At 36.6% G+C, this 27,975-nt stretch overlaps 1 protein-coding gene across 1 annotated transcript in view; it reads right to left on the bottom strand.

The window, feature by feature from the left end:
* Positions 1 to 27,975, bottom strand: part of KPNA5 (karyopherin subunit alpha 5) — a 50,811-nt gene that overhangs the window by 15,584 nt on the left and 7,252 nt on the right. Inside the window, exons 5-8 of the mRNA XM_061427490.1 lie at positions 26,730 to 26,824; positions 21,858 to 21,989; positions 19,880 to 19,968; positions 3,899 to 3,998 (exon numbers count right to left, since the gene is read on the bottom strand). Coding sequence (XP_061283474.1) covers positions 3,899 to 3,998; positions 19,880 to 19,968; positions 21,858 to 21,989; positions 26,730 to 26,824 — 416 coding nt within the window. The remainder of the gene's footprint in view (positions 1 to 3,898; positions 3,999 to 19,879; positions 19,969 to 21,857; positions 21,990 to 26,729; positions 26,825 to 27,975) is intronic.

Genomic DNA, 27,975 nt, shown 5'->3' on the forward strand with positions numbered 1-27,975 from the left:
GCCTCTGGAGTATTTCCAGAGTGTCAAGGATCACCAGCTGTATGAGAGCCTCTGCTACTGCTGCTGCTAAGTCGCTTCAGTTGTGTCTGACTCTGTGCGACCCCAGAGACGGCAGCCCTACAGGCTTCCCCATCCCTGGGATTCTCCAGGCAAGAACACTGGAGTGGGTTGCCATTTCCTTCTCCATGAGAGCCTCTAGTAGGGAAGAAATCAAAATAAACAGACCATAAACAAAATGAAGGAGACATCAGAAAAAAAGAAAAATTCAAAAATTACAAACCTACACAGATAAGACAGTTTGCTGAAATTATAAAAGAATAAAAAGAATAAAAATATAAAGATGAGCAATCAAAGAACAAAAAATACTATTCTTGAAGAAATAAAATGATTGTAAAAATAAAATTTTTAAAACTAAGCATGATAAAAGAATTTCTCTCATAGAAAATCACAAAAAATTTACTTAACAAAAGTCTAATGAAAGAAAAAGACTCCTAACTTTAAGAATTTTATACTTTAGAGGAAGAAAGATTTTTTTTAAATATAAAAAAATCAACAAAAGGACACATATTATATTAAAAGGTATTGACAAAAAAGAGTAAAATGTGGAGGTCAGTGGCTAGGGATGGTATCAGATCAGATCAGTTGCTCAGTCGTGTCCGACTCTTGTGACCCCATGAATCACAGCATGCCAGGCCTCCCTGTCCATCACCAACTCCTGGAGTTCACTCAAACTCATGCCCATCGAGTTGGTGATGCCATCCAGCCATCTCATCCTCTGTCGTCCCCTTCTCCTCCTGCCCCCAATCCCTCCCAGCATCAGGGTCTTTTTCAATGAGTCAGTCTTCACATGAGGTGGCCAAAGTATTGGAGTTTCAGCCTCAGCATCAGTCCTTCCAATGAATACCCAGGACTGGTCTCCTTTAGGATGGATCTCCTTGCAGTCCAAGGGACTTTCAAGAGTCTTCTCCAACACCACAGTTCAAAAGCATCATTCTTCGGCACTCAGCTTTCTTTACAGTCCAACTCTCACATCCATACATGACCACTGGAAAAACCATAGCCTTGACTAGACGGACCTTTGTTGGCAAAGTAATGTCTCTGCTTTTTAATGTGCTATCTAGGTCGGTCATAACTTTCCTTCCAAGGAGTAAGCGTCTTTTAATCTCATGGCTGCTATCACCATCTGCAGTGATTTTGTAGCCTAAAAAAAATAAAGTCTGACACTGTTTCCCCATGTATTTCCCATGAAGTGATGGGACCAGATGCCATGATCTTCGTTTTCTGAATGTTGAGCTTTAAGCCAACTTTTGCACTCTCCTCTTTCACTTTCATCAAGAGACTTTTTAGTTCCTCTTCACTTTCTGCCATAAGGGTGGTGTCATCTGCATATCTGAGGTTATTGATATTTCTCCCCGCAATCTTGATTCCAGCTTGTGCTTCTTTCAGCCTAGCATTTCTCATGATGTACTCTGCATATAAGTTAAATAAGCAGGGTGACAATATACAGCCTTGACATACTCCTTTTCCTATTTGGAACCAGTCTGTTGTTCCATGTCCAGTTCTAACTATTGCTTCCTGACCTGCATATAGGTTTCTCAAGAGGCAGGTCAGGTGATCTAGTATTCCCATCTCTTTCAGAAGTTTCCACAGTTCATGGTGATCCACACAGTCAAAGGCTTTGGCATAGTCAATAAAGCAGAAATAGATGTTTTTCTGGAACTCTCTTGCTTTTTCGATGATCCAGCAGATGTTGGCAATTTGATCTCTGGTTCCTCTGCCTTTTCTAAAACCAGCTTGAACATCTGGAAGTTCACAGTTCACATATTGCTGAAGCCTGGCTTGGAGAATTTTGAGCATTACTTTCCTAGCATGTGAGATGGGTGCAATTGTGCGGTAGTTTGAGCATTCTTTGGCATTGCCTTTCTTTGGGATTGGAATGAAAACTGACCTTTTCCAGTCCTGTTACACTGCTGAGTTTTCCAAATTTGCTGGCATATTGAGTGCAGCACTTTCACAGCATCATCTTCCAGGATTTGAAATACCTCAACTGGAATTCCATCACCTCCACTAGCTTTGTTCGCAGTGATGCTTTCTAAGGCCCACTTGACTTCACATTCCAGGATGTCTGGCTCTAGGTCAGTGATCTCACCATCATGATTATCTGGGTTGTGAAGACCTTTTTTGTACAGTTCTTCTGTGTATTCTTGCCACCTCTTCTTCATATCTTCTGCTTCTGTTAGGTCCATACCATTTCTGTCCTTTATTGAGCCCAACTTTGCATGAAATGTTCCCTTGGTATCTCTAATTTTCTTGAAGAGATCTCTAGTCTTTTCCATTCTGTTGTTTTCCTTTATTTCTTTGCATTGATCACTGAGGAAGGTTTTCTTATCTCTCCTTGCTATTCTTTGGAACTCTGCATTCAAATGGGAAAATCTTTCTTTTTCGCCTTTGCTTTTTGCTTCTCTTCTTTTCACAGCTATTTGTAAGGCCTCCCCAGACAGCCATTTTGCTTTTTTGCATTTCTTTTCCATGGGGATGGTCTTGATCCCTGTCTCCTGTATAATGTCACGAATCTCTGTCCATAGTTCATCAGGTACTCTGTCTATCAGATCTAGTCTCTTAAATCTATTTCTCACTTCCACTGTATTTGCTGCTGCTAAGTCGCTTCAGTCATGTCCGACTCTGTGAGACCCCATAGACGGCAGCCCACCAGGCTCCCCGTCCCTGGGATTCTCCAGGCAAGAACACTGGAGTGGGTTGCCATTTCCTTCTCCAATGCATGAAAGTGAAAAAATAAGTGAAGTCGCTCAGTCGTGTCCGACTCCTAGCGACCCCATGGACTGCAGCCTACCAGGCCCCTCTGTCCATGGGATTTTCCAGGCAAGAGTACTGGAGTGGGTTGCCATTGCCTTCTCCTCCACTGTATTTAGGGGGTCTTTAATGCCAAAACTCGGAGAAGGCAATGGCAACCCACTCCAGTACTCTCGCCTGGAAAATCCCATGGACAGAGGGGCCTGGTAGGCTGCAGTCCATGGGGTCGCTAGGAGTCGGACACGACTGAGCGACTTCACTTTCACTTTTCACTTTCATGCTTTGGAGAAGGAAATGGCAACCTACTCCAGTGTTCTTGCCTGGAGAATCCCAGGGATGGGGAGCCTGGTGGGCTGCCGCCTATGGGGTCGCACAGAGTCGGATACGACTGAAGCGACTTAGCAGCAGCAGCAGCAATGCCCAAACTATTTTCATAGTTATTATGTGTTAGCTTATACTAACACAATCAGCCTTTTTTATTTTGTTGACATTTACACTAAAAGTATAAAAACAATAGTGGGTAGTAAAATTATCAGCACATTTACACAAATAAAGGCAGTGATACCAAAATGTACCACAGATCACTGTAGTCTTCACATCCACATACTTATAGTTAATAGTGGGGAGGGAGAATAATCCCAAAGAAGCAGTAAATATTACTAATTTTATTAAACCTCAACTCCTGAATACATGTCTTTTGAATATTGTGAGATAAAATGGAAAGTACACATCAAGCACTTCTGCATATCAAAAAACTATGATGATTATCTCCAGAAAATATATACATTTGAGTTACAAGCTGAATTTGCTATTTTATTTTCCCTATAGTAATACCATTTTTACTTAAAAGACTGACTCTTAATTGTTATTCAGTCAAATATTTCTCAGACTTTTTTATTTGGGAAAATAAAACAAGTGAGCCTTTTCATTATGCATCTTTTGATTTTATGTATGTGCAAACACTGTCCAGTCAATTAAAAAATAATTACTAAAAAGATAACAGTCCCTTCAATCTCTAAAAATCTATTACAAGGAGACTTAAAAATTTTTGTACATAGATTCCTTAATTTGTGTACTTTACAAATACCTTACTAAAGTTTGGAGGAGGATTTTTGCCTCTACATAAATTTGAGAGGGCCCATACGGCATTTCTGGTTGTTGTAAGTCTGTTTGAATTTGTTAGTAACCTGCCAAGAAAAAGAAAAAAGGAACTGTCACTTTATATTCATTTTTCCTTTTCAGCTAGCTTCTACTATCATAACACAAAAATTCTTAATATATCTTATAAGGAATCAAACTGATGTGGTAAAAGGAAAAGTGAGTTTTAAAGATTCAGTATATTTCCAGAAAAAAAGAAAAACATTCAAAATAAAGAGTGCCATGGGAAATTGACTTAGTTATTTCTATATATTTTAAAAAGAATCCAGAGGGATGGGATGGGGAGGGAGGTGGGAGGGGAGTTCAGGATGGGGAACACATGTACACAAGTGGTGGATTCATGTCAATGTATGGCAAAACCAATATAATGTTGTAAAGTAATTAGCCTCCAATTAAAATAAATAAATTTATATTAAAAACAAAAGCAAAACCAAAAAAAATTAAAAGAGTACATTATTAGATTACTTGTTTTTTACCATGAAAATAATACACAATACAAATTCATTAAGTAAGGAATACAGAGTCAAATTGAATGAAGATCAGATATTAAGAAAAAATAGTTTTTGTTTTGTTTTTAACAGACTGCCTGTCTTAGTACTTCCATCTGCAGCCTGCTAGCAAACTGCAAGAAGTACAGAGAACCTAGATTCAGGAAGAATTCTTATTCTAGAGTGACTTCAGCAAAAATGGTACAGAAGATAACCCTGGAGGCCTATCCTTCCCCAAAACACCAATTTTTGCAAACTCTGTTAGTATTAGCTTAATTAGAACTGTCCAAGATTGTAAATGTTCATAGTAAGGAAGTAAACTTTTAATCAGGAAGGGACTGAAATGTGGAAGGAGAGCTTTCTGGCAATATCTTATCTTTTTGTCCAGTCCCCTCCCTAGCCTGGAAGCAGCCTTGAAGACAAAAGCTGGAGTTCCCACTGTGAGTTCTGTTTCCAAAAGGGTCTATGGAGACTTGTTTCCAAGTAATTATTGTATTTCTCTGTTTTAACCTATCTGGGTACTCCCTGAAAGATTGATGAAGGGGGCTTGCCTTTGTTTTGCCTAACTGGGAGTTCTCTCATTATGATCAATAGCTGATTTGTCATCAAAAGTCATGGAGAACAGAGGCAATAATATACTTAAACTGCTGAAAGAAAACTAATCAAACAAGAATTCTATATCCAGCAATATTACCCTTCAAAAATGAAGGAACAACAAAAGCTGAGAAAATTCCATCATTAGTATATTTACTTTATAAAAATAACTAAAATAACTAAAATGTCCTGAAATAAGATAGCTGGTGATGGACAGGGAGGCCTGGCGTGCTGCAATTCATGGGGTCGCAAAAGTCAGACACGACTGAGTGACTGATCTGATCTGATCTGAATAACTCAGGACTGTGTGAAGAAATAACAACATTAAAAATAACTACACAGGTAATTATAAAAGACATTATTTAATTTTTGGTTTATAATTTCTTCTATGATTTAAAATATATACATTTACAGCAGTAGTTACAAATCTATGATAACAGGCACACAATGTAAAACAATGTAATCTGTAATAACAGTAACTTATTGTAAGAGATATAAGGGAGCAAAGCTTTTGTATCATACTGAGACTGTGCTATGCTAAGTCACTTCAGTCGTGTCCGACTCTGTGCAACGCCATAGACGGCAGCCCACCAGGCTCCCCCGTCCCTGGGATTCTCCAGGCAAGAACACTGCAGTGGGTTGCCATTTCCTTCTCCAATGCATGAAAGTGGAAAGTGAAAGTGAAGCCGCTCAGTCGTGTCCGACTCTTAGCAACCCCATGGATTGCAGCCTAACAGGCTCCTCCATCCATGGGATTTTCCAAGCAAGAGTACTGGAGTGGGTGCCATTGCCTTCTCCGCATACTGAGACTAAAGTGGTATAAATTCAAAGTTATTTTAAGTTTAAGATGTTCACTGTACTCCTTAGATTTAAAAAATACAACCAAAAAATATACTAAAAAAGAAATGAGAAAGGAATAAATACAGTATATTATTTTTAAAAAGTTAATAAATGCAAAAGAAGGCAAGAAGGAAGGAAGTGAGGAACAAAAAAGGTTTAAGGCATAAGATACATAGAAAACAACAAAATGGCAGAAGTACTTTCCCATGAGTAGTTACACTGAATGTAAACAGACTGAACTCTTGAATTAGAATTAAAAGGCAGTGACTAGCAGCATGCATTAAAAAACAAATTAAAAAACAATAATTCATGAGCCATCTGTAATGCATTCTACAAGACACTCATTTTAGATTCAAAGATACAAACAGGTTGAAAGTGAAAGGATGGGAAAAATATTCCGTGCAAATAATAACCCAAAGAGAGCCAGGGTAGCTATATTAATATTAGAAAAATAGACTTAAGAGGAAAATTGCTTAAGAGATAAAGAATAACATTACATGCTGATAAGAATGACAATCCATCATGAAGTTTTAACATTTAGCAACAAAGCAAATTGTACAGAGCAAAAACTGACAGAATTGAAGGGAGAAATAGACAGCTGTACTATCACAAAGGCCTTAATATAGCTTTCAGTAATAGCTAGAACACTTAAACAGAAGATCAATAAGAAAAATAGTGGACTTGATCAACACTATAAATCAACTAATAGTTAGACACCTAACAGTTTATGGGGACATAATGAGGTGGACATGACCAAGCACAGCACATACCACATTCTTCTCATTAACAGCAGAACATACATTCTTTTCAAGTGCACATGGGATATTCTCCAGGATATACCATGTATTAGACCACAAGGTAAATCTGATATACTTTTAAAGATTGAAATTATACAGAGAACAACGGAATGAAGCTAAAAATCACTAAAAGAAGAAAAACTGGAAAGTTCACAAATAAGTGGAAATTAAGTAATATAATTTTAGACAACCAGTAAGTCAAAAAAGTCACCAGGAAATGAGGAAATATTTCAGAATAAATGAAAATGAAAACCCAACATACTAAAACTTACAGAATTCACTGAAAGCTCACAGAGAAAATTATAACTGAAAACACCTACATTAAACAAGATATCAAATAAATAACATAAACCTTCATCTTAATTAAGAAACTAAAAAATCTGCATCAAACTAAACCTCAAGCTAGAAGAAAGAAGGCAATAATAAAGAGCAGAGATAAATAAAACAGAAAAGAGAAAAACACTAGAGAAAATGAACTCCATCAAGAGTTGATTCTTTGAAAGAAAAATCAACAAAATAAACATTTACCCAGACTGACAAAGTAAAAGACTTATATCAGGAATGAGAGTTAGGGATATTACTACTTATCTTTCAGAAACACAAGTAATTATAAGAGAATACTATGAACTCTAAGCCAACAAATTGGATAATGCAAAGAAAATGAACAATTTCTCAGAAACACATAAACTACCAAACTGATTCAAGAAGAAACAGAAAATCTAAATAGATATATAACAATTAAAGATACTGAATGAATAATCAAAACCCTCCTAATAAAGAAAAGTCAAACATGAAACAATTTCACTGGTAAATTCTACTAAACATTATAGAAGAATTAAATCCTTCTCAAACTCTTCTAGGAAATAAAAAAGAACATTCCTACCTTATTTTATGATGCCAGCATTATCCTGATACCAAAGCCAAAGATATGACAAGAGTGTATGTGTGTGTATTACTAACAGATACAAAAAAATCTTCAACACAATTCTAGGAAACTGAATCCAGGAACATATTAGAAGAATTATACACTATGAACTACTGAGAATTATCCCAGGAATGCAAAGATGGTTCAATGAACAAAGACCAAGCAATATATTCACCACATTAACAGCATAAAGGAAAACAAAACAAAACAAAACATGTGATGATGTCAACTGATGCAGAAAAAGCATTTAACAGATCCCAACACCTCTTCATGATAAAATCACTCAGCAACCTAGGACAAGGAAACCATCTCAATAAGATAAAGGATATTTATGAAAAACCCACAGCTAACATTATTCTCAATGGTGAATGAGTGATAAAAAACATAATGTCGCCACTTTTATGCAACATTATGGTGGCTCACTGGGTAAAGAATCTGTCTGCAGATTCAACTCACACATGGATGGTCAACTCCTTTCCACCAAAGGTATCAAGATCATTCAACAAGGAGAGAATAGTCTCCAAGCAACCATGCCAGAACAAGTGGATGTCCACATGTATCTCAATTAGAGTCACACAAAAAAATTAGCTCAAGATGGACCAAAAAATGCAAATATAAGAGGTAAAACTCTTAGAAGAAAACATAGTGTTTCATGACCTTAAATTTGGCAATAGTTTTTTACATATGACACTGAAAACATAAGTAACAAAAGAAAAAATAGATACTACTGGACTTCAAATTCAGAAATTATGTGAATCAAAGAAATTATCAAAAGAGTGAAAAGAAAACCCACAGAATGCAAAAGATCTTCTAAAATCATCTATCTGATAAGAATCTATCCAGAATACATGAAGAATTCTTACAACTCAACAACAAAATGACAACTGAATTTAAAAATATGCAAAGGACTTAGATATTTCTCCAAAGATACACAAATAGCGAACAAATGTATGAAAAGATATGCAATGTCATTAGGAAATGTAAATCAAAGCAAAATTAAATACCACCTCATATCCATTAAGATGGCTTTAATCAGAATAATGGACAACAGAAGATGGCAGAGGAATAGGATGGGGAGACCACTTTCTCCCCCCATAAACTCATCAAAAGATCCTTTGAATGTTGTGCAACTTCCACAAAACAACTTCTGAATGCTGGCAGAGGACACCGGGCACCCAGAAAGGCAACTCATTCTCTTTGAAAGGAGGTAGGATAAAGCATAAAAGAAAAAAAGAGAGAAGATTTAGGGATGGATATCCATCCTGGGGAGGGAGTTGTGAAGGAGGAGAAGTTGCCACAGTAGGAAACCCTCTCAGAGGCAGGTCTGTGGGGAGTTTTGGAATCTCAGAGGGCAACATAACCGGGAGGAAAAAAACGAAAAAACAAAAAACCACACATTATGCGCCTAACCACCACTGCCAGTGGAGAAGCAGCCCAGGGGCTTGCTGAGGCTGGGGTATATCATCAGACCGGGCCTGAGTGCCCTGAGGACAATCTGAAGGATCTAACATGAGATAGCAACCAAAACTGTGGGATCTCCAGAGAGACAAAAAAAAAAAGGAACTTTCCCAAGAGGGGCTCTAAGGCCTGCGTCCTAGACAGCTGCAAATAGGACCCTCCCCACCCCTACCCAGCCTGGAGGTAGAGAGGCAGCCAGAAGGCAAGGGGCGGCCCCAGAGACCAACATTTCAGCATCTTCCACCAAACTGAGCAGGCACCCAGTTGCTAACCATGTCTTCCTGGGATCCTGGGTGGTTGACATCCGCCAGGAGGGTTGCAGCCTGAGATCAACTCCCCAGAGGAGACACATGACACCTGAAATGGTGCCACTGCAGCGTACCCAAAACACCAAGCGCCTGGGACCAGGGAGGTGATTCAGACACACGCACGGCCAACTTGGGACAGTACACTCGCCAAGCACCTGGTCACCTGAGCTGCTCGGACCTGGGAAGGGCACAAAACGCATGCCCATCTGGGTCTGTGCCCTTGTGGAGTACCCAAGAACATGCGTGGTTTAGACCTGGGAAGTGCATGAAATGCAGGGTCCACTTGGGACAGTGACCTTGCAGACTGCCCTGGAGCCTGAGCAGTGTAGACCCAGGAAGCACATGCTGCTTTGGGTTGTGGCAAGCTCAGTGTGGTCCATACGCTGAGACCACTCCCCCAACACCAGATATCTGTTTGCAGTGTCCCTTCCTCCCCACAACTGAACGAGTAAGCCTAAATAAGTGACCACCTTCGCCCCCTTGTGTTAGGGCAAAAATTAGACACTAAAGAGACTTGCAAACAAAGGAAGCCAAAAGAAACAAAGAGGGAACCGCTCTGTAAGTGACAGGTGCAACAGATTAAAACCCTATTCAGTTCAGTCGCTCAGTCGTGTCTGACTCTTTGTGACCCCATGAATCGCAGCACGCCAGGCCTCCCTGTTCATTACCAACTCCCGGAGTTCACTCAGACTCACATCCATCAAGTCAGTGATGCCATCCAGCCATCTCATCCTCTGTCGTCCCCTTTTCCTCCTGCCCCTAATCCCTCCCAGCATCCGAGTCTTTTCCAATGAGTCAACTCTTTGCATGAGGTGGCCAAAGTACTGGAGTTTCGGCTTTAGCTTCATTCCTTCAAAAGAAATCCCAGGGCTGATCTCCTTCAGAAACCCTGTAGTTAACATTAACTGTGCATTGAAGGGGGCCTACAGACCTTGAGAATAAGTTGACCTTGAGTAAAAGCTGGAACAAGGAACTATCTGAAACTGAACTGACCCACACTGCCCACAACAGCTCCAGAGAAATTCCTAGATATATTTTTACTATTATCACTTTTTTTTTTCAAGTTCTTTATTACGCCTTTAATTTTCATTTTTATAACCTACTATTACCTTGCAAAAAAAAGACCTTATTTTTAAAGCAAATTTCACATATATATATTTCTTTTAAAATTTCTGTGATTGATTTTGTTTTGTAATTTTTATATTACATTTTTGAGAGTCTAACCTCTATTCTAGATTTTTAATCTTTGCATTTTGGTATTTGTTAATCAATTTTGTACATTTAAGAATTTAATCTTCAGTATACATTTTCACCTAGGGATGTAATTACTGGCTTGACTGCTCTCTCCTGTTTTGACTCTCCCTTTTCTCTCCCAGGTCACCTCAATCTCCTTACTCCCTCTCCTCTTCTCTACTTGTTCTGGGTGTTCTGGGCTGTGAAGAACACTTGGGGAACTGATTACTGGCTAGATTGGTTTCTTCCATTTTGACTCCCTGTCTTCTCCTCCTGGTCACCTCTATCTCCCTCCCTCTTCTCTTCTCTATGTAACTCTGTGAATCTCTCTGGGTGTTCTGGATTGTGGAGAGCACTTAGGGAATTGATTACTGGCTAGATTGCTCACTCCCTTTTTGACTCCCCCTCTTCTTTTCCTGGTCACCTCTGTCTTCCTCCTACTTCTTCTCTTCTCTATGTAACTCTGAATCTCTTTGGGTGTCCCTTGCTGTGGAGAATTGTTTCACCATTAACCTAAATGTTTTATCATCTGTGCTTTATGGATGGAGAATCTTGAGGCTACTGTAAGAGAAGGACTGAAAGCCAGAGGCAGGAGGCTTAACTCTAAAACTTAAGAACATCAGAGAACTCCTGATTTCAGGGAACATTTATAGACAACAGCTCACCCAAAAGTCTCCATACCTACACTGAAACCAAGTTCCACCCAAGGGTCAACAAGTTCCAGGGCAAGACATACAGTGATAATTCTCCAGCAAAGCAGGAACAAAGCCCTGAGCATTAAAAAACAGGCTGCCCAAAGCCATGCCAAACCCACAGATACCCTAAAACTCACTACTGGACACTTCATTGCACTCCAGAGAGAACAGATTCAGCTCCACCCACCAGAACACAGATATAAGCTCCCCCAACAAGGAAACCTTGACAAGCCACTAGTCCAACCCCACCCACAGGAAGCAGACTTCACAATAAAGAGGAACCATGAACTTCTAGCCTACAGAATGGGCACCCCAAACACAGCAATCTAAACAAAATGAAAAGGCAGAGAAATACTCAGCAGGTAAAGGAACATGATAAATACCCACCAAACAAACAAAAGAGGAGGAGACAAGGAGTCTACCTGAAAAAGAATTCAGAATAAATGATATTAAAGATGATCCAAAATCTTGAAAACAAAATGGAGTTATAGATAAACAGACTACGGACAAGGATTGAGAAGATGCAAGAAATGTTTAACAAGGACCTAGCAGAAATAAAGAAGAGTCAATCAATAATGAATAATGTAATACTGAGACCAAAAGCACTCTGGAGGGAACCAACAGTAGAATAACTGAGGCAGAAGAGAGAATAAGTGAGGTAAAAGAATTGTGGAAAAATGAAGCAGAGAGGAAAAAAGGAAAAAGAATTGACATGAGGACAACCTCAGAGACCTCTGGGACAATGTTAAATGCACCAGCATTCAAATCACAGGTATCCCAAAAGACAAAGACAAAAAGAAAGGGCATGAAAAAATACTTCAGGCGATAATAGTTGAAAACTTCCCTAAAATATGGAAGGAAATAGGCACCCAAGTCCAAGAAAGCCAGAGAGTCCCAAATAGGATAAACCCAAGGTGAAACATCCCAAGATACATATTAATTAAACTAACGAAGATCAAACACAAACAATAACTATTAAAAGCAGCAAGGGAAAAGCAACTAGTAACCCACAAGGGGATCCCCATAAGGCTAACAGCTGATCCTTCAACAGAAACTCTTCAGGGCAGAAGGGCATTGGCAGGACATACTGAAAGTGATGAAAGTGATGAACCAGTGATGAAAGAGAAAAAGCCAGATTACTGTACCCAGCAAGGATCTCATTCAGATATGAAGGAGAAATCAAAAGCTTTACAGGCAAGCAAAATCTGAGAGAATTCAGCACCACCAAACCAATTTTTCAACAAATGCTAAAGGATGTTCTCTAGACAGGAAACCCAGAAAAGGTTTATAAAATCAAACCCAAAACAACAAAATGGCAACAGGATCAAACTTATCAATAATTACCTTAAATGTAAATGGGTTGAATGCTCCAACCAAAAGACAAAGACTGGCTAAATGGATACAAAAACAAGACCACTATAAATGCTATCTACAAGAAACCCACCTCAAACCAAGGGTCACAAACAGACTGAAAGTGAAGGGCTGGAAAAAGATATTCCATGCAAATGGAGACCAAAAGAAAGCAGGAGTAGTAATACTCATATCAGATAAAATAGACTTTGAAATAAAGACCATGAAAAGAAACAAAGAAGGACACTACATAATGATCAAAGGATCAATCCAAGAAGAAGATATAACAATCAAATATATACGAACCCAACATACGAGCACCTCAACATGTAAGGCAAATGCTAACAAGTATGAAAGGAAAAATTAACAGTAACCCAATAATAGTGGAAGACTTTAATACCCTACTCACACCTATGGATAGATCAACCAAGCAGAAAATTAGCAAGGAAGCACAAGTTTTAAATGATACAATGGACCAGTTAGACCTAATTGATATCTATGGGACATTTCACCATAAAATAATGAATTTCACCTTTTTCTCAAGTGCACACAGAACATTGTCCAGGATAGATCACATCCTGGGCCATAAATCTAGCCTTGGTAAATTCAAAAAAACTGAAATCATTTCAAGCATCTTTTCTGATCACAATACAGTAAGATTAGATGTCAACTACAGGAAAAAAAAAAAAACCTATTAAAAATACAAACATATGGAGGCTAAACAATACACTTCTGAATAAACAACAGATCACAGAAGAAATCAAAAAGGAAATCAAAATATGCATAGAAATGAATGAAAATGAAAACACAACAACCCCAAACCTCGGGATTCAGTGAAAGCAGTGCTAAGGGGAAGGTTCATAGCAATACAAGCTTACCTCAAGAAAAAAGAGAAAAATCAAACAACAACCTAACTTTTCACCTAAAGTAACTAGAAAAAGAAGAAATGAAGGACCCCAAAGTTAGCAGAAGGAAAGAAATCACAAAAATCGGAGCAGAAATATATGAAAAAGAAACAAAGGAGATACAGCAAAAACCAACAAAACTAAAAGGTGGTTCTTTGAGTAGATAAATAAAATAGACAAACCATTAGCCAGACTCAACAAGAAGAAAAGGGAGAAGAATCCAATCAATAAAATTAGAAATGAAAATGGAGAAATCACAACAGACAACACAGAAATACAAAGGATCATAAGAGACTACTATCAGCAACTATATGCCAATAAAATGGACAGCTTGGAAGAAATGGGTGAATTCTTAGAAAAATATAACCTTCCAAAACTGAACCAGGGAGAAATAGAAAATCTTAACAGACCCATCACAAGCATGGAAATTGAAACTAATCAAATATCTGCCAACAAACCAAAGTCCAGGACCAGATGGCTTCACAGGTGAATTGAACCAAAAATTTAGAGAAGCACTAACACCTATGCTACTCAAAGTCTTCCAGAAAACTGCAAAGGTAAACTCCCAAACTCATTCTATGAGGCCACCATCACCCTAATACCAAAACCAGACAAAGATGCCACACAAAAAAGAAATCTACAGGCCAATATCATTGATGAACATAGATGCAAAACTCCTCAAGAAAATTCTAGCAAGCAGAATCCAACAACATATTAAAAAGATCACAAATCATGACCAAGTAGGCTTTATCCTAGGGAGGCAAGGATTCTTCAATATTTGCAAATCAATGTGATATACCACATTAACAAATTGAAAGAAAAGCCATATGATTATCTCAATAGATGCAGAGAAAGCCTTTGACAAAATTAAAAAACCCATTTATGATGAAAACTCTCCAGAAAGCAGGCATAGAAGGAACATACCTCAACATAATAAAAGCCATATAGGATACACCCACAGCAAACATTATCCTCAATGGCAAATAATTGAAAGCATTGCCCCTAAAGTAAGGGATAAGACAAGGGTGCCCACGCTCACCATTACTATTCAATATAGCTTTGGAAGTTTTAGCCACAGCAATCAGAGAAGAAAAAGAAAAAAAAAAAGGAATCTAGATGGTAAAAGAAGTAAAACTCTTACTGTTTGCATATGACATGATCTTCTACATAGAAAACCCTAAAGACACAACAAGAAAATTACTAGAGCTAATCAATGAATATAGTAAAGTTGCAGGATATAAAATTAATACACAGAAATCCCTTGCATTCCTATACACTGAGAAAACAAAGAGAAATTAAGGAAACAATCCCATTCACCACTGCCAACAAAAAGAATAAAATACTTAGGAAAACCTCGAATAGCCAAAGCAATCTTGAGAAAGAAGAATGGAACTGGAGGAATCAACCTGCCTGACTTCAGACTATACTACAAAGCTACAGTCATCAAGACAGTTTGGCACTGGCACAAAGACAGAAATATAGATCAGTGGAACAAGACAGAAAGCCCAATAAATCCACAAACCTATAGACACCTTCGGAGAAGGCAATGGCACCCCACTCCAGTACTCTCGCCTGGAAAATCCCATGGACGGAGGAGCCTGGAAGGCTGCAGTCCATGGGGTCGCTAAGAGTCAGACACGACTGAGTGACTTCCCTTTCACTTTTCACTTTCATGCATTGGAGAAGTAAATGGCAACCCACTCCAGTGTTCGTGCCTGGAGAATCCCAGGTACAGGGGAGCCTGGTGGGCTTCCGTCTATGGGGTCACACAGAGTCAGACACCACTGAAGCAACTTAGCAGCAGCAGCAGCATGGAAACCTTATCTTTGACAAAGGAAGCAAAACTATACAATGGAGAAAGACAATCTCTTTAACAAGTGGTGCTGGGAAAACTGGTCAACCGCTTGTAAAAGAATGAAACTAGAACACTTTCTAACACTGCACACAAAAATAAACTCAAAATGAATTAAAGATCTAAATGTAAGATCAGAAACTATAAAACTCCTAGAGTAAAACATAGGCAAAACACTCTCTACATAAATCACAGCAGGATCCTCTATGACCCACCTCCCAGAGTAATGGAAATAAAAGAAAAAATAAACAAATGGGACCATATTAAACTTAAAAACTTTTGCACAACAAGGGAAACTATAAGCAAAGTGAAAAGCCAGCTTTCAGAATGGAAGAAAATAATAGCAAACAAAGCAACTGACAAAGAATTAATCACAAAAATATACAAGCAGCTCATGTAGTTCAATACCAGAAAAATAAATGATCCAATCAAAAAACGGGCCAAAAAACTAAACATCTCTCCAAAGAAGACATACAGATGGCTAACAAATACATGAAAAGATGCTCAACATCACTCATTATCAGAGAAATGCAAATCAAAACCACAATGAGGTCCTATCTGATACAGGTAAGAATGGCTGCTATCAAAAAGTCTAAAAACAGTAAATGCTGGAGAGGGTGTGTAGAAAAGGGAACCCTCTAACACTGTTGGTGAGAATGCAAACTAGTACAGCTACTATGGAGAACAGTGTGGAGATTCCTTAAAAAATAGGAAACAGAACTGCCACACGACCCAGCAATCCCACTGCTTGGCATACACACGAAGGAAACCAGAACTGAAAGAGACACGTGTACCCCAGTGTTCATTGCAGCACTGTTTATAATAGCCACGACATGGGAACAATCTAGATATCCATCGGCAGATGAATGGATAAGGAAGTTGTGGTGCATATACACAATGGAATATTACTCAGCTATTCAAAAGAACACATTAGAGTCAGTTCTAATGAGGTGGATGAAACTGGAGCCTATTATACACAGTGAAGTAAGTCAGAAAGAAAGACACCAATACAGTATATTAATGTATATATATGGAATTTACAAAGATTGTAACAATGACCCTATATGTGAGACAGCAAAAGAGACACAGATATAAAGAACAGACTTTTGGACTCTGTGGGAGAAGGTGAAGGTGGGATGATTTGACAGAAAAGCATTGAAACATGTATATTACCATATGTGAAATAGATGACCAGTCCAAGTTCAATGCCTGAAACAGGGCAATCAAAGCTGGTGCACTGGGACAACCCAGAGGGATGGGATGGGGAGGGAGGTGGGAGAGGGGTTTGGGTCAGGGGCGGGGGGACACATGTACACCCATGGCTAATTCATGTCAATGTATGGCAAAAATCACCACAATACTGTAAAGTAATTAGCTTCCATTAAAATATCAATTAAAAAAAATAACAGACAACTGTTGGTAAGAAACTGGAACTCTCACACATTGCTGGTAGAAATAGAATGGTGCAGCTACTATGGAAAAAGTCTGGTGGTAAAAGGTAAAGACAGCATTAGCACATTCCAGCAATTCCACTGGTAGGTATATACCTAAAAAGAATTGAAAACACTGGTGTTCTAACAAAAACCTGCACACAAATGTTCACAGGAGTACTGCATATATACAGTAGCCAAAAGGTGGAAATAACCCAAATGACCATCAAGTGATGAATGTACCACAAAATGTGGTATATCCATATAATGGAATATTATTTAATTATAAGAAGAATGAAGTATTGATACATTCTATGATATGAATGAACCCTGAAAACCATATGCTAAGTGAAAGAAGCCAACACAAAAGGTCACACAGTATATGACTTCATTTATGTAAAATATCCAGAATAGGCAAATCCACAGAGACAGAAAACAGATTAGAGGTATCCAAGTACTTGGAAAAAAGGGTATTGGGGTTTCTGTTTGGGATGATAGAAAGTTCTAGAACTAGATAGTTGTTATGGTTGAGAAACACTATGAACATACTGAGTGGCAGTAAATTGTAAACTTTTACATGGTAAATTTTTTATTGTGTATATTCTGTCACACAAAAATATGCTCTAAAAGTTTTGCTATAAAGAATATTTGAAACCTCCTAAAACCATAACTCATTTAGAAATAAGGTAGTTACACTGACTTACTACATCAGGAAATGACAAACTTTTCAGTAAATACTTTTGGCTTCACAGGCCTTCCTGTGTTGCAGCTACTGAACTCTGATGATACAGCATGAAAGCAACCACAGACATTAAGTAAGCAAATTGATGTGATCCAGTAAAATTTAATTTTCAAAAACAGGGGACAGGCCAAATTTGGCATGAAGACTGTACTTGGCTAAGCTGTGATGTATATTATCCTCCTTGTATTAATGGGAATATTATGAGAAATTACAAATCTTTTCTTATCCAAATTTGCTGTATTATAAATTAAAGTTGCATTAAATTAAAACAACAAAGCTATAACAGTATATTGGGATCTTCTCTAGTAGCTCAGTCAGTAAAGAATCTGCCTGAAAGGCAAGAGACCCAGGCTCGATTCTTGGGTTGGGAAGATCCACTGGAGAAAGAAATGGCAACCCACTCCAGTATTCTTGCCTGGAGAATCCCATGGACAGAGGAGCCTGGCAGGCTACAACCCATAGGGTCACAAGAGTCAGACACGACTTGGTGACTAAATCACCATTTCAGTATATAAAGTCCATAATAGTAAAAGCTTTACATTTACTGAAAATCAAAAGGCAGAACTGATAAAACTGTATTATATTAATAAAAATTTTATACACACTTAACACATTAGCTAAATGTTAATTTAACTTCAATGTGAACTACAGATTATCCATAATCTTCTTAAAGGTAATACCATTTTTCCTTTTGACCAACCATGGTGAGAACATCTTGACATACCTTCCTTCTTATCACCTTTCTCAATTTTTTAATGAAACTTTGAAAACTTCTAAACCTACTCTTTTTCTGAAATTTATTATGTTTATAACCATGATTAGATAGCTGGGTACTGTTTGTTTTTCATTAGACCTTTGTTTTTTAGTTTGGTTTCTTTAGTCATAATTAAAATATTGCTAAGAGTTGGGCACAACTGAGCGACTTCGCTTTCACGCACTGGAGAAGGAAATGGCAACCCACTCCAGTATTCTTGCCTGGAGAATCCCAGGGACGGGGCAGCCTGGTAGGCTGCCGTCTATGGGGTTGCACAGAGTCAGACACGACTGAAGTGACTTAACAGCAGAACATTTAGAGTAATTAGAACTAAGAAATGCTTACTTATTATTTCATAAACCATTACCAACTTTAAATATTAACAAATAATAAATGACCCAAAGACAGACAGCAAAGAATATGGCCTAGAGACAAAGTAAAAAGAGAAACAAAGTGCTCACAGTTAATCTACAAACCATAAAATCAGGCCAGAAAAACCCTAAGTTGAAAATTTAACAGATACTTTTAGTAGTATGAACGTCAAAATAATTCTGATATTGAATGCTAAATCAGTATTTTCCTTTATAATTGGACTAACTGCTCAGATATTATTTTGAATAAGCCCAAAGTAAATGAAATCACAAGTGGTTCAGTGGCCTGAACATAGTTAAGTACTCAGTGTGAGTTGAGTGAAATGATGCTGAGAAATCCATTTTGTCCACGGAAAGTTACACATTCTAAAACAATAAAATATATTTTGCAAAACTGTATCTAAAAACATATTCTTTGTATCTAAAAACAAAACAAAACTGTATCTAAAAACATATTCTAATTTCTAAGCTTGGAAAGGATGGCAAATGGCACAGAAATGGTAAGAGTAAAATTTTCCCTTTCAAAATATCTCAATTACTTTTTCCTTTTTCACTATTTGCCAATGGTATTCAGCCTAAATAAAAATTTTCTCAATAAATGATAACCAACTTGGATAAATAAACCTATCTTTCAAATAATTTTACGTCATCTTTGTAAAGAACCCTATATTATAGGGGAGCTTCTTTTCTTAAAAAAAGTGTAAAGTATTAGAAAAAGAAACCACTAGCTAAGTCATTTTAAGTAAAATTCTAATTCTGAAAAAATCTCTCTGTTCTCTGAACATTTCAAAATCAAATATGAAAATCTGACAAGTTCAACACATCATCTGTTCATCAACTCAATATCATCTGCTTTAGTAACTTTTAAATTTTTAGTGTATTAAAAACTACTACTTATCCTTGTTCTCTAGAATAATTGTTTTAGCACAGTAGGCATCAAGTAAGCAATGAATGCTGTGAAGTGTGGCTTAAGGGAACATAAAAGATATGATACAACCAGAAATTTTGTTAGTTTTATGTAATTTCAAGCTATTTCAGGCTTGGCCAAACATAAGCAAAATTTAAAAGTATCACTGAAGAAGTAAATGTGTACGTAGAAATATAGTGTAAATAGTTTGCTTTTCCAAAAGTTAATAGTATTTAATTGTGATAAACTTAAAGTACTTACTCTAAAAGAGGTGGAAGTATTTCACAATTCAAAACAAAATCTCTGCATTCTGCATTGTCACCAGCAATATTACCAAGTGCCCAAACAGCCTTCAAAAAACAATAAAAAATATTCTTTTACGACAATATCTTAAATAAGATTCTCTCTTAAGAATGAAATTTTATTGTAAAAGGAAAAAACTGGTAAGTTTTCAAGATGTTAAAAAAAAACATGCTAGTAGACAAGAAAGGAAAACTTCAAAAATATCTTTAATAATATTTTTAGTCAAATTAAAACACAGGGCATTTAAAAAATTTTTTTACATGATAGTGAAATGTTTATTCTCTTTAAGAAGGAGATAGTTTGTCTACTTTGAATCTACATGGAGAGACAAAATATAGTTGACCTTTGAACAATTTGGCAGTGAGGGGCATCAACCCCTGCACAGTCGAAAATCCATGTATAACTTTAAAGCTGGCCCTCCTTACCCAAGATCACTTGCAGACTCAACCAACTTCAGATTGTATAGTACTGCAGTATGTATGTATTGCAAAAAAAAAACTGTGTGTAAGTAAACCAACACATTCAAACCTGTTTTGTTCAAGGGTCAACTGTATATCTATTTAGGGAATTTTACAATTACCTATGCTAGAAGTTTGCTACTATGCCAAAGAATCCACTCACTGGGAAGGAACTAACTTGTAAAAGAAAAAAGGAAGGAGAGATAAAGCATAGTAAACTATAAGGTAAAGCTAATGTGAGAACTGTCTTGAATTAATGCTTAAAAATAAGCTTAGAGATAGTCCAGATTAAATAAATGACAGTAAAAGATCAAATTATTCATGTATTAAATTTCAATTTGATAAGAAATTACACAAATGCAAATGATCATTATATTTTCATTTCAAGTTTCTCATAAGTACAAAAGTAGACATAAGTTAATTTTTCAACTGAGAAAATTATATTTTAACATTTAAAATTTACACTAATATTTTTAACATCTACTCTAGACCTAAGTTTATTTTTCACATTTTTAAGAAAAAGTTTTTAAAGTGATGACATTTTTCACCCTGTGAAGTATTTTGTTTGTGGGATATCAATTTTTATAACATTTTGGAAGTCAACTTTGAAATAGTAATAGCACTTTAAAAGCTTTTCTTTGAGTATAATCATTTTTCCCTAATGAAATAATCAAGGCATATATGAATGTCAAGACATATTACTATCAAGATTGATATATAATGATGCTCACCACAATATTAACACCAACAAGCTAGAAATAACTCAATTGTACAACTACTGAGGAATAAATTATGTAGCTACCTGAATGGATAATGAGTAATCAGTAAAATTTTCTTCAAGAATAATTAATGCCATAAGAAAAAGCTCTCAATACTATTGTTAAGTGGGAAAAAATATAAAAATATATATATAAACAAACAAATGGAATGGTAGTGAGATCTATGGATCAATTTGCATGAACATGAATCAAAACAAAAATAACAAAACATTTGACTTTCTCTAGATGGTAAAAATTATATGTGATTAAATTTTCCCTGTTAAACAACTATGATAATTTATTTATAAAGTCTAATCTACAATGGTTTATTAAAAATAACATGACATATTAAAAAGAAACAATAAAATAATCTACATACAAGTAAAGAACAAGGAGTCAGACTGTTCCAGGTTTAAAACCTGGCTCAGCCCTTCACCGTGACTTTGGGTAAATTACTATCTTTTCTGGGTCTCAGTATGCTCTTCTATAAATGGGAATAGTAATTCTCAATAGCTGAAATCTATATACAAAGGAGCTAGGATAATACCTAAAACAGTTCATTCTTCCTTCCAATTTGACACTAAACAGAAATTATTATATTCTAACAAATGTAATGCACAGGCAACTTGGTAAAAATGAATTTCAAATCATAATCACAAATGGCACTTTCAAGAGAAAATTAAAATCTAGTAGATATAACAGTTCAAGTTAGAAACTTACCTGTTCTTGAACATCTTCATGCTCTGAATTAAGAAGTTTGATAAAAATTGGAACAGCCCCAGTTTCAATCACTACTTTGGTATGCAGAAAAGTTCCAGATGCTATATTAGTTAATGCCCACGCAGCTTCAAACTAAGGAAAAATAAAAGCAAAATAGATGAAAGCCCCAAAGAAATGCCAGAAAGAGGAAGAAAGGAAGAAGAGAGGGAGTCAAGACTTAGCTGACTAAGTCTGAGAGAAAGATTCACTTACGATTAATAAGATTCAATGTGAAATCAGATTTGATAGGTAAAAAAAATTTTTTTTAAAAAGGACTCTTCAATCTGGAAAAATAAGAACTGAGAAGAATAAAAATTTATAAAATCATGAACAATAAATGAACACATCCGAATTTATATTTCATAAAACCCCTGATGTTTACTATTAGGGAGCCAGGTATTCTAAATCAAGCAGTTTAAAACAAAATGATACACACTACTTAATTAATAGAATATTTATGGAACTTAGAATCATAAATGGAGAAGGCAATGGCACCCTACTCCAGTACTCTTGCCTGGAAAATCCCATGGGCATTGGAGCCTGGTGGGTTGCAGTCCATGGGGTCGCTAGGAGTCGGACACGACTGAGCGACTTCACTTTCACTTTTCACTTTCCTGCACTGGAGAAGGAAATGGCAACCCACTCCAGTATTCTTGCCTGGAGAATCCCAGGGACGGGGGAGGGCTGGTGGGCTGCCATCTCTGGGGTTGCACAGAGTCGGACACAACTGAAGCAACTTAGCAGCAGCAGCAGCAGAATCATAAAAGGTTACTTTTGTTTCCCTAAGGATCATCTATTCTAAACCTTCTCACTTAAATAAGAAAAACTAGAAAGCCATACATTTAGGTGGTTAGTTCAAGGTGAAAGAGTTCATTATTAGCAGAGCCATAAGAACTTGTGGTATTCTTTCAAGTAGCAGTGCCTCTGGGAAGTTACTCATATCAATCAGATTTCAGATATACTTATCTGTGATGGATTTATAATGATGCAATTGAGAAAATTTTAACTCATGGTTCTCTAACCAACTAGCAAATTAGACCTGCAAATTAAGGAGTGACAATAATGACAATGGCTTTAAAAATATTTGGCCTAGACAACTTTTCACATTAAGGTAGGTATTATTATGATTAATAAAAGTGTAATAAAAAGCATTAGTGAAAGGCATGAAAAGTACAGATAAAACTAGAGAAAATGGTTATATTTTTTAAAAGGAAAAAAAAAAGAGGCAGAGTTCCTATTCAACTCCACTAGATCTTCAGTATGTGGCAACAATGCCAATTCTTCTGATTTGTAAAAAGAAGCCCCAAATCTAGACTTCCATTTGAAATTCTTCAACTTTTGAAAGCCTGATATCTGAATTCATACATTTTAAAACATGTGCAGGCCAAACATGTAGGTCCCCAGTTTGAGGCCTCTCAATTACAGTAAGTCCCCTACATATGAAGCTTCAAGATACAAACTTTCAAAGATGTGAACGTGTGTTCCATCAACATCAGGCAAGAGTGATACAGATATACTGCATATATATATACTGATATATATCTGCAGCCTAACCTCCATCTCCTATTGTTGACGATCCTTCAGCTCTACCATCCCCACTTTCTCTCCCTCCTCCAGTCAGTAATTCTTCTCACCTGGCATGCCAGCCCCTGCCTGCCAGCTGCTGTACTACACTACTATACTTTTCAAGGTAGTATACTACGAGATTAAAAATGTTTTCTTTATTTTTTGGTTGTTTTTTATGTATTATTTGTGTGGAAAGCATTATAAACCTTTTACAGCACGGTACTATATAGCCAATTGTGTTAGTTGGGTACCTAGGGTAACATTATTGGACTGATAAATGCACTCTCAAAACAGAACTTAGTATAGTTCAGTTCAGTTCATTCGCTCAGTTGTGTCCGACTCTTTGCAGCCCCATGAACCGCAGCACGCCAGGCCTCCCTGTCCATCACCAACTCCCGGAGTTCACCCAAACTCATGTCCATCAAGTCGGTGATACCATCCAACCATCTAATCCTCTGTCGTCCCCTTCTCCTCCTGCCCTCAATCTTTCCCAGCACCAGGGTCTTTTCAAATGAGTCAGCTCTTTGCATCAGGTGGCCAAAGTATTGGAGTTTCAGTATCAGGCCTTTCAATGAATATTCAGGACTAAATTCCTTTAGGATTGACTGGTTGGATCTCCTGGCAGTCCAAGGGACTCTCAAGAGTCTTCTCCAACACCACAGTTCAAAACATCAATTCTTCAGTGCTCAGCTTTCTTTATAGTCCAACTCTCACATCCATACATGACCACTGGAAATACCATAGCCTTGACTTTACTGATAAAGTAATGTCTCTGCTTTTCAATATGCTGTCTAGGTTGGTCATAACTCTTCTTCCAAGAAGCAAGCGTCTTTTAATTTCATGGCTACAATCACCATTTGCAGTGATTTTGGAGCCCCAAAAAATAAAGTCAGCCACTGTTTCCCCATCTATTTCCCATAAAGTGATGGGACTGGATGCCATAATCTAAGTTTTCTGAATGTTGAGCTTTAAGACAACTTTTTCACTCTCCTCTTTCACTTTCATCAAGAGGCTCTTTAGCTCTTCTTTACTTTCTGCCATAAGGGTGGTGTCATCTGCATACCTGAGGTTATTGATATTTCTCCCGGCAATCCTGATTGCAGTCTGTGCTTCCTCCAGCCCAGCGTTTCTCATGATGTGTTCTGCATATAAGTTAAATAAGCAGGGTGACAATATACAGCCTTGACGTACTCCTGTTCCTATTTGGAACCAGTCTGTTGTTCCATGTCCAGTTCTAACTGTTGCTTCCTGACCTGCATATCGGTTTCTCAAGAGGCAGGTCAGGTGGTCTGGTATGCCCATCTCTTTCAGAATTTTCCACAGTTTATTGTGATCCACACAGTCAAAGGCTTTGGCATAGTCAATAAAACAGAAATAGATGTTTTTCTGGAACTCTCTTGCTTTTTTGATGATCCAGTGATTGTTGGCAATTTGATCTCTGGTTCCTTTTCCTTTTCTAAAACCAGCTTGAACATCTGGAAGTTCACGGTTCATATATTGCTGAAGCTTGGTTTGGAGAATTTTGAGCATTACTTTACTAACGTGTGAGATGAGTGCAATTGTGCAGTAGTTTGAGCATTCTTTGGTATGGTTCAAGAATATATTGAACAATATATTTCATATTAACTTGGATAATATGGCACACCATATAGCTGCCCCAAGAACACACTGTTGAATTTCACTAGGTTTCAAGTATAATGATTAATTGGAGAACAAAATGGCAACTCACTCATTCTTGCCTGGAGAATTCCATGAACAGAGAAGCCTGAAGGGCTACAGTCCACAGGATTACAAAGGGACACGACTGAATGACTAACACACACACAATGATTGATAAACTCTCAAATCCCCAACGTTCTTGAATACTGTGCTTTCTACACATGCTATTTTCACAACCTGAAATTACTTTTCCTTTTATTCAGCCTGTTAAACTCTCATTCCCCCTTAAGACTAGCTGTGTAACATTGTAAACATAAGCTGCTATGTTCTCTCTGCTCTCAAAGTACTTTGTATAACAATTTTCTATTAGCACTAAGTGTACTATAGTATCATCTATAGTACTATAGATCTGTTTAGGTGTTTGTCTTCCCCAACAGAGTGAAGAATTTCTGCAAAGAGAGAAATATCTTACCAATCTGTAACTACAATGCCTTATACAATGTATTGTTTAAAGTAACATTCAATTTTATCCATTCACTTCTTCTTTCAATCACTTAGAATCAAAGAGCCAAATAATAAACTGCTATCAGGAGGCTTAGGTTTTAGTTTGGACTCAGAGCTTACAAATAAAGTCAATGACCAAACCATGATTTCCAGCCCTTACAGCACTATTACATAAAGACCCCAGTTGATAGATAGATTTTAGGTGATTAATAGTCCTTATAGCATTATCACTTAATTGACATAAGACTATCCTTATTGTAAACATTCTCAGCATTTTTTATAAAGCTCATGATGGGTAATATTCAGAAGTGCAGCACATTTCTTTGCTTATACCTAGAGAGAGGATCTTTCCCAAGTTACTCAGATTAAATGGAACACTATTCTAAGATGTAATTTCAAATTATTCAAATACCAGGAACAGTTCTCCTATACCAATAAGAGCATTAAGAAAGTAGGTGTAGGTTATATATATATAGCAATGAAAGTCAGGAAGAACAATCCTAAACAGTAAAATATTTGCAAACTTCAATATTTTTAGTAGCCAATTATTTGGAAGACATCTTTAAATTTTCACTATAACTGAGAAGCAACACTCTTTAAGACACACTTAACTTTGGTCACATTTTAAGTAGATTATACTGATTTGTTCTTTCTTAAAAAAAAAAAAAAAAAGGAACTGATCAATCAGATAAAAATGTTTTAAGAGGTACAAGAGTTTATACTAAAAAGTCACAACTTTAGTTAGGAGCCAAAATAAATTTAACTATTAAGTAGGTTAACATTTTGATTTATGATTTTCTAAAGCAAAAGTTATTAAAGGTTGACAACTATAAAATTTTTCTTAAAATTACAAATGATTTTAAATATATTTTTCAAAAAAAATTGCTTAATGATAATAGTTTCTAGAGAAAGTAACAGTTCCTAGAAAAAATTAGCACTGTAAACTTGACCAGGGCAAGACAGGTAGCACCACCTTTAATCGCCACCTACTGATATTTACTGAATGCTTACAATATATTCAGTACTGTAGAAGTTGCTTTCACTAGAAACTAATCCTATGTCATTTCTGGAAAGATAATTAAGAACGTAAACTACAGAACTCACTTGTAATGTACAATTTTCATTTCTTTCAAGAAATTTCACAAATCTCTGCACCACTCCTGGTTTCTGTATAACTTGATCAATTGGTGGATTAGGTTCTAAAAATTAAAAAAGAATGAAGCTATTATGCAGATACAAAAGCACAATGATCTGGACCCTGTGTCAGTTAACAGGACACACAAAATAACTCTTTCCTAGATTTCACTGCCCAGACTTGAAACCCTTAGCTGGACGTAACTGAAGAAAATAAATGCTCTCATAACTGCAATGTATGCTGCCAAAAAAAAAAAAACAACTACAAAAAAGCAAATTATTTTTCATTAGTGTAACAGTAAGAAAATTTTAAAATATTTCCTAAACAAATATTTAAAATTCATAAATTAAAGGCTATTTAGCAGGTCACCTTTACAGTATGGGAGTATTTCAGTCCAATACTCAAAACACCAATCAAAGGATAATAACCCTCCTAAGGATAACAGTCCTTCTAATTCTTCATAACCATACTCCAATTTCCAGGGATATCCCTTTCACTACAACCATGAACTGCCTAATGTCTTTCAGCCAGACAAGTCCTATCTTCTCAAGATGTTATTTACAAAAATGCTATTGAACTATGTAGAATTCTTGATAAACTCTCACAATAGGTGAGGACTTAAGAGAATAATAAAATCTCTAAGAAGTTTAAATGCAAATTAAAATAAGTGCAAAAAGTAAATGCAATTAAAATAAATGCAAACTTAAAGATATTTCTGGGATTTCCTGGCAGTCCAATGCACCTGCAATGCAGGGGGCCCAGGTTCAATGATTGGGAACTAAGATCCCACAAGTCAAGTAATGTGGTCAAAAGAAAAAAAAAAGGAATAGACATTTTTCCTTTTCTTTTTTCTACAAATTTGCTATCCTAACTTTTTCAAAAATTGGGAGATTTCTGCAAAGCTAGTAAAATACTACAAAGTTTTGTTTTGATGTTCTACATGAAAAGTCTGGATTCTACAGCCTAAACTGCTCTTACAGTTATAAAACATCAACAAGATAATACATAATATTAATGCTTTTACTCCCACCCAATATAAAATAGAAATTAAATTTTTTAAAATTTGTAAAAAAAGAAATATCTGATTAAATTATTTTACATTCATGCTCTGCTGTCATGCTGCCATTTTAAAAAAGTCTGAAAAATATTTCTGTAAGAATTTATAAATATGTATCTCTAACTTTCTTAGCAATGGGACTGATTTGGGACTATTTT

Source organism: Bos javanicus, chromosome 9 (genome assembly GCF_032452875.1).
Source record: "Bos javanicus breed banteng chromosome 9, ARS-OSU_banteng_1.0, whole genome shotgun sequence".
Lineage (NCBI taxonomy): Eukaryota > Metazoa > Chordata > Mammalia > Artiodactyla > Bovidae > Bos > Bos javanicus.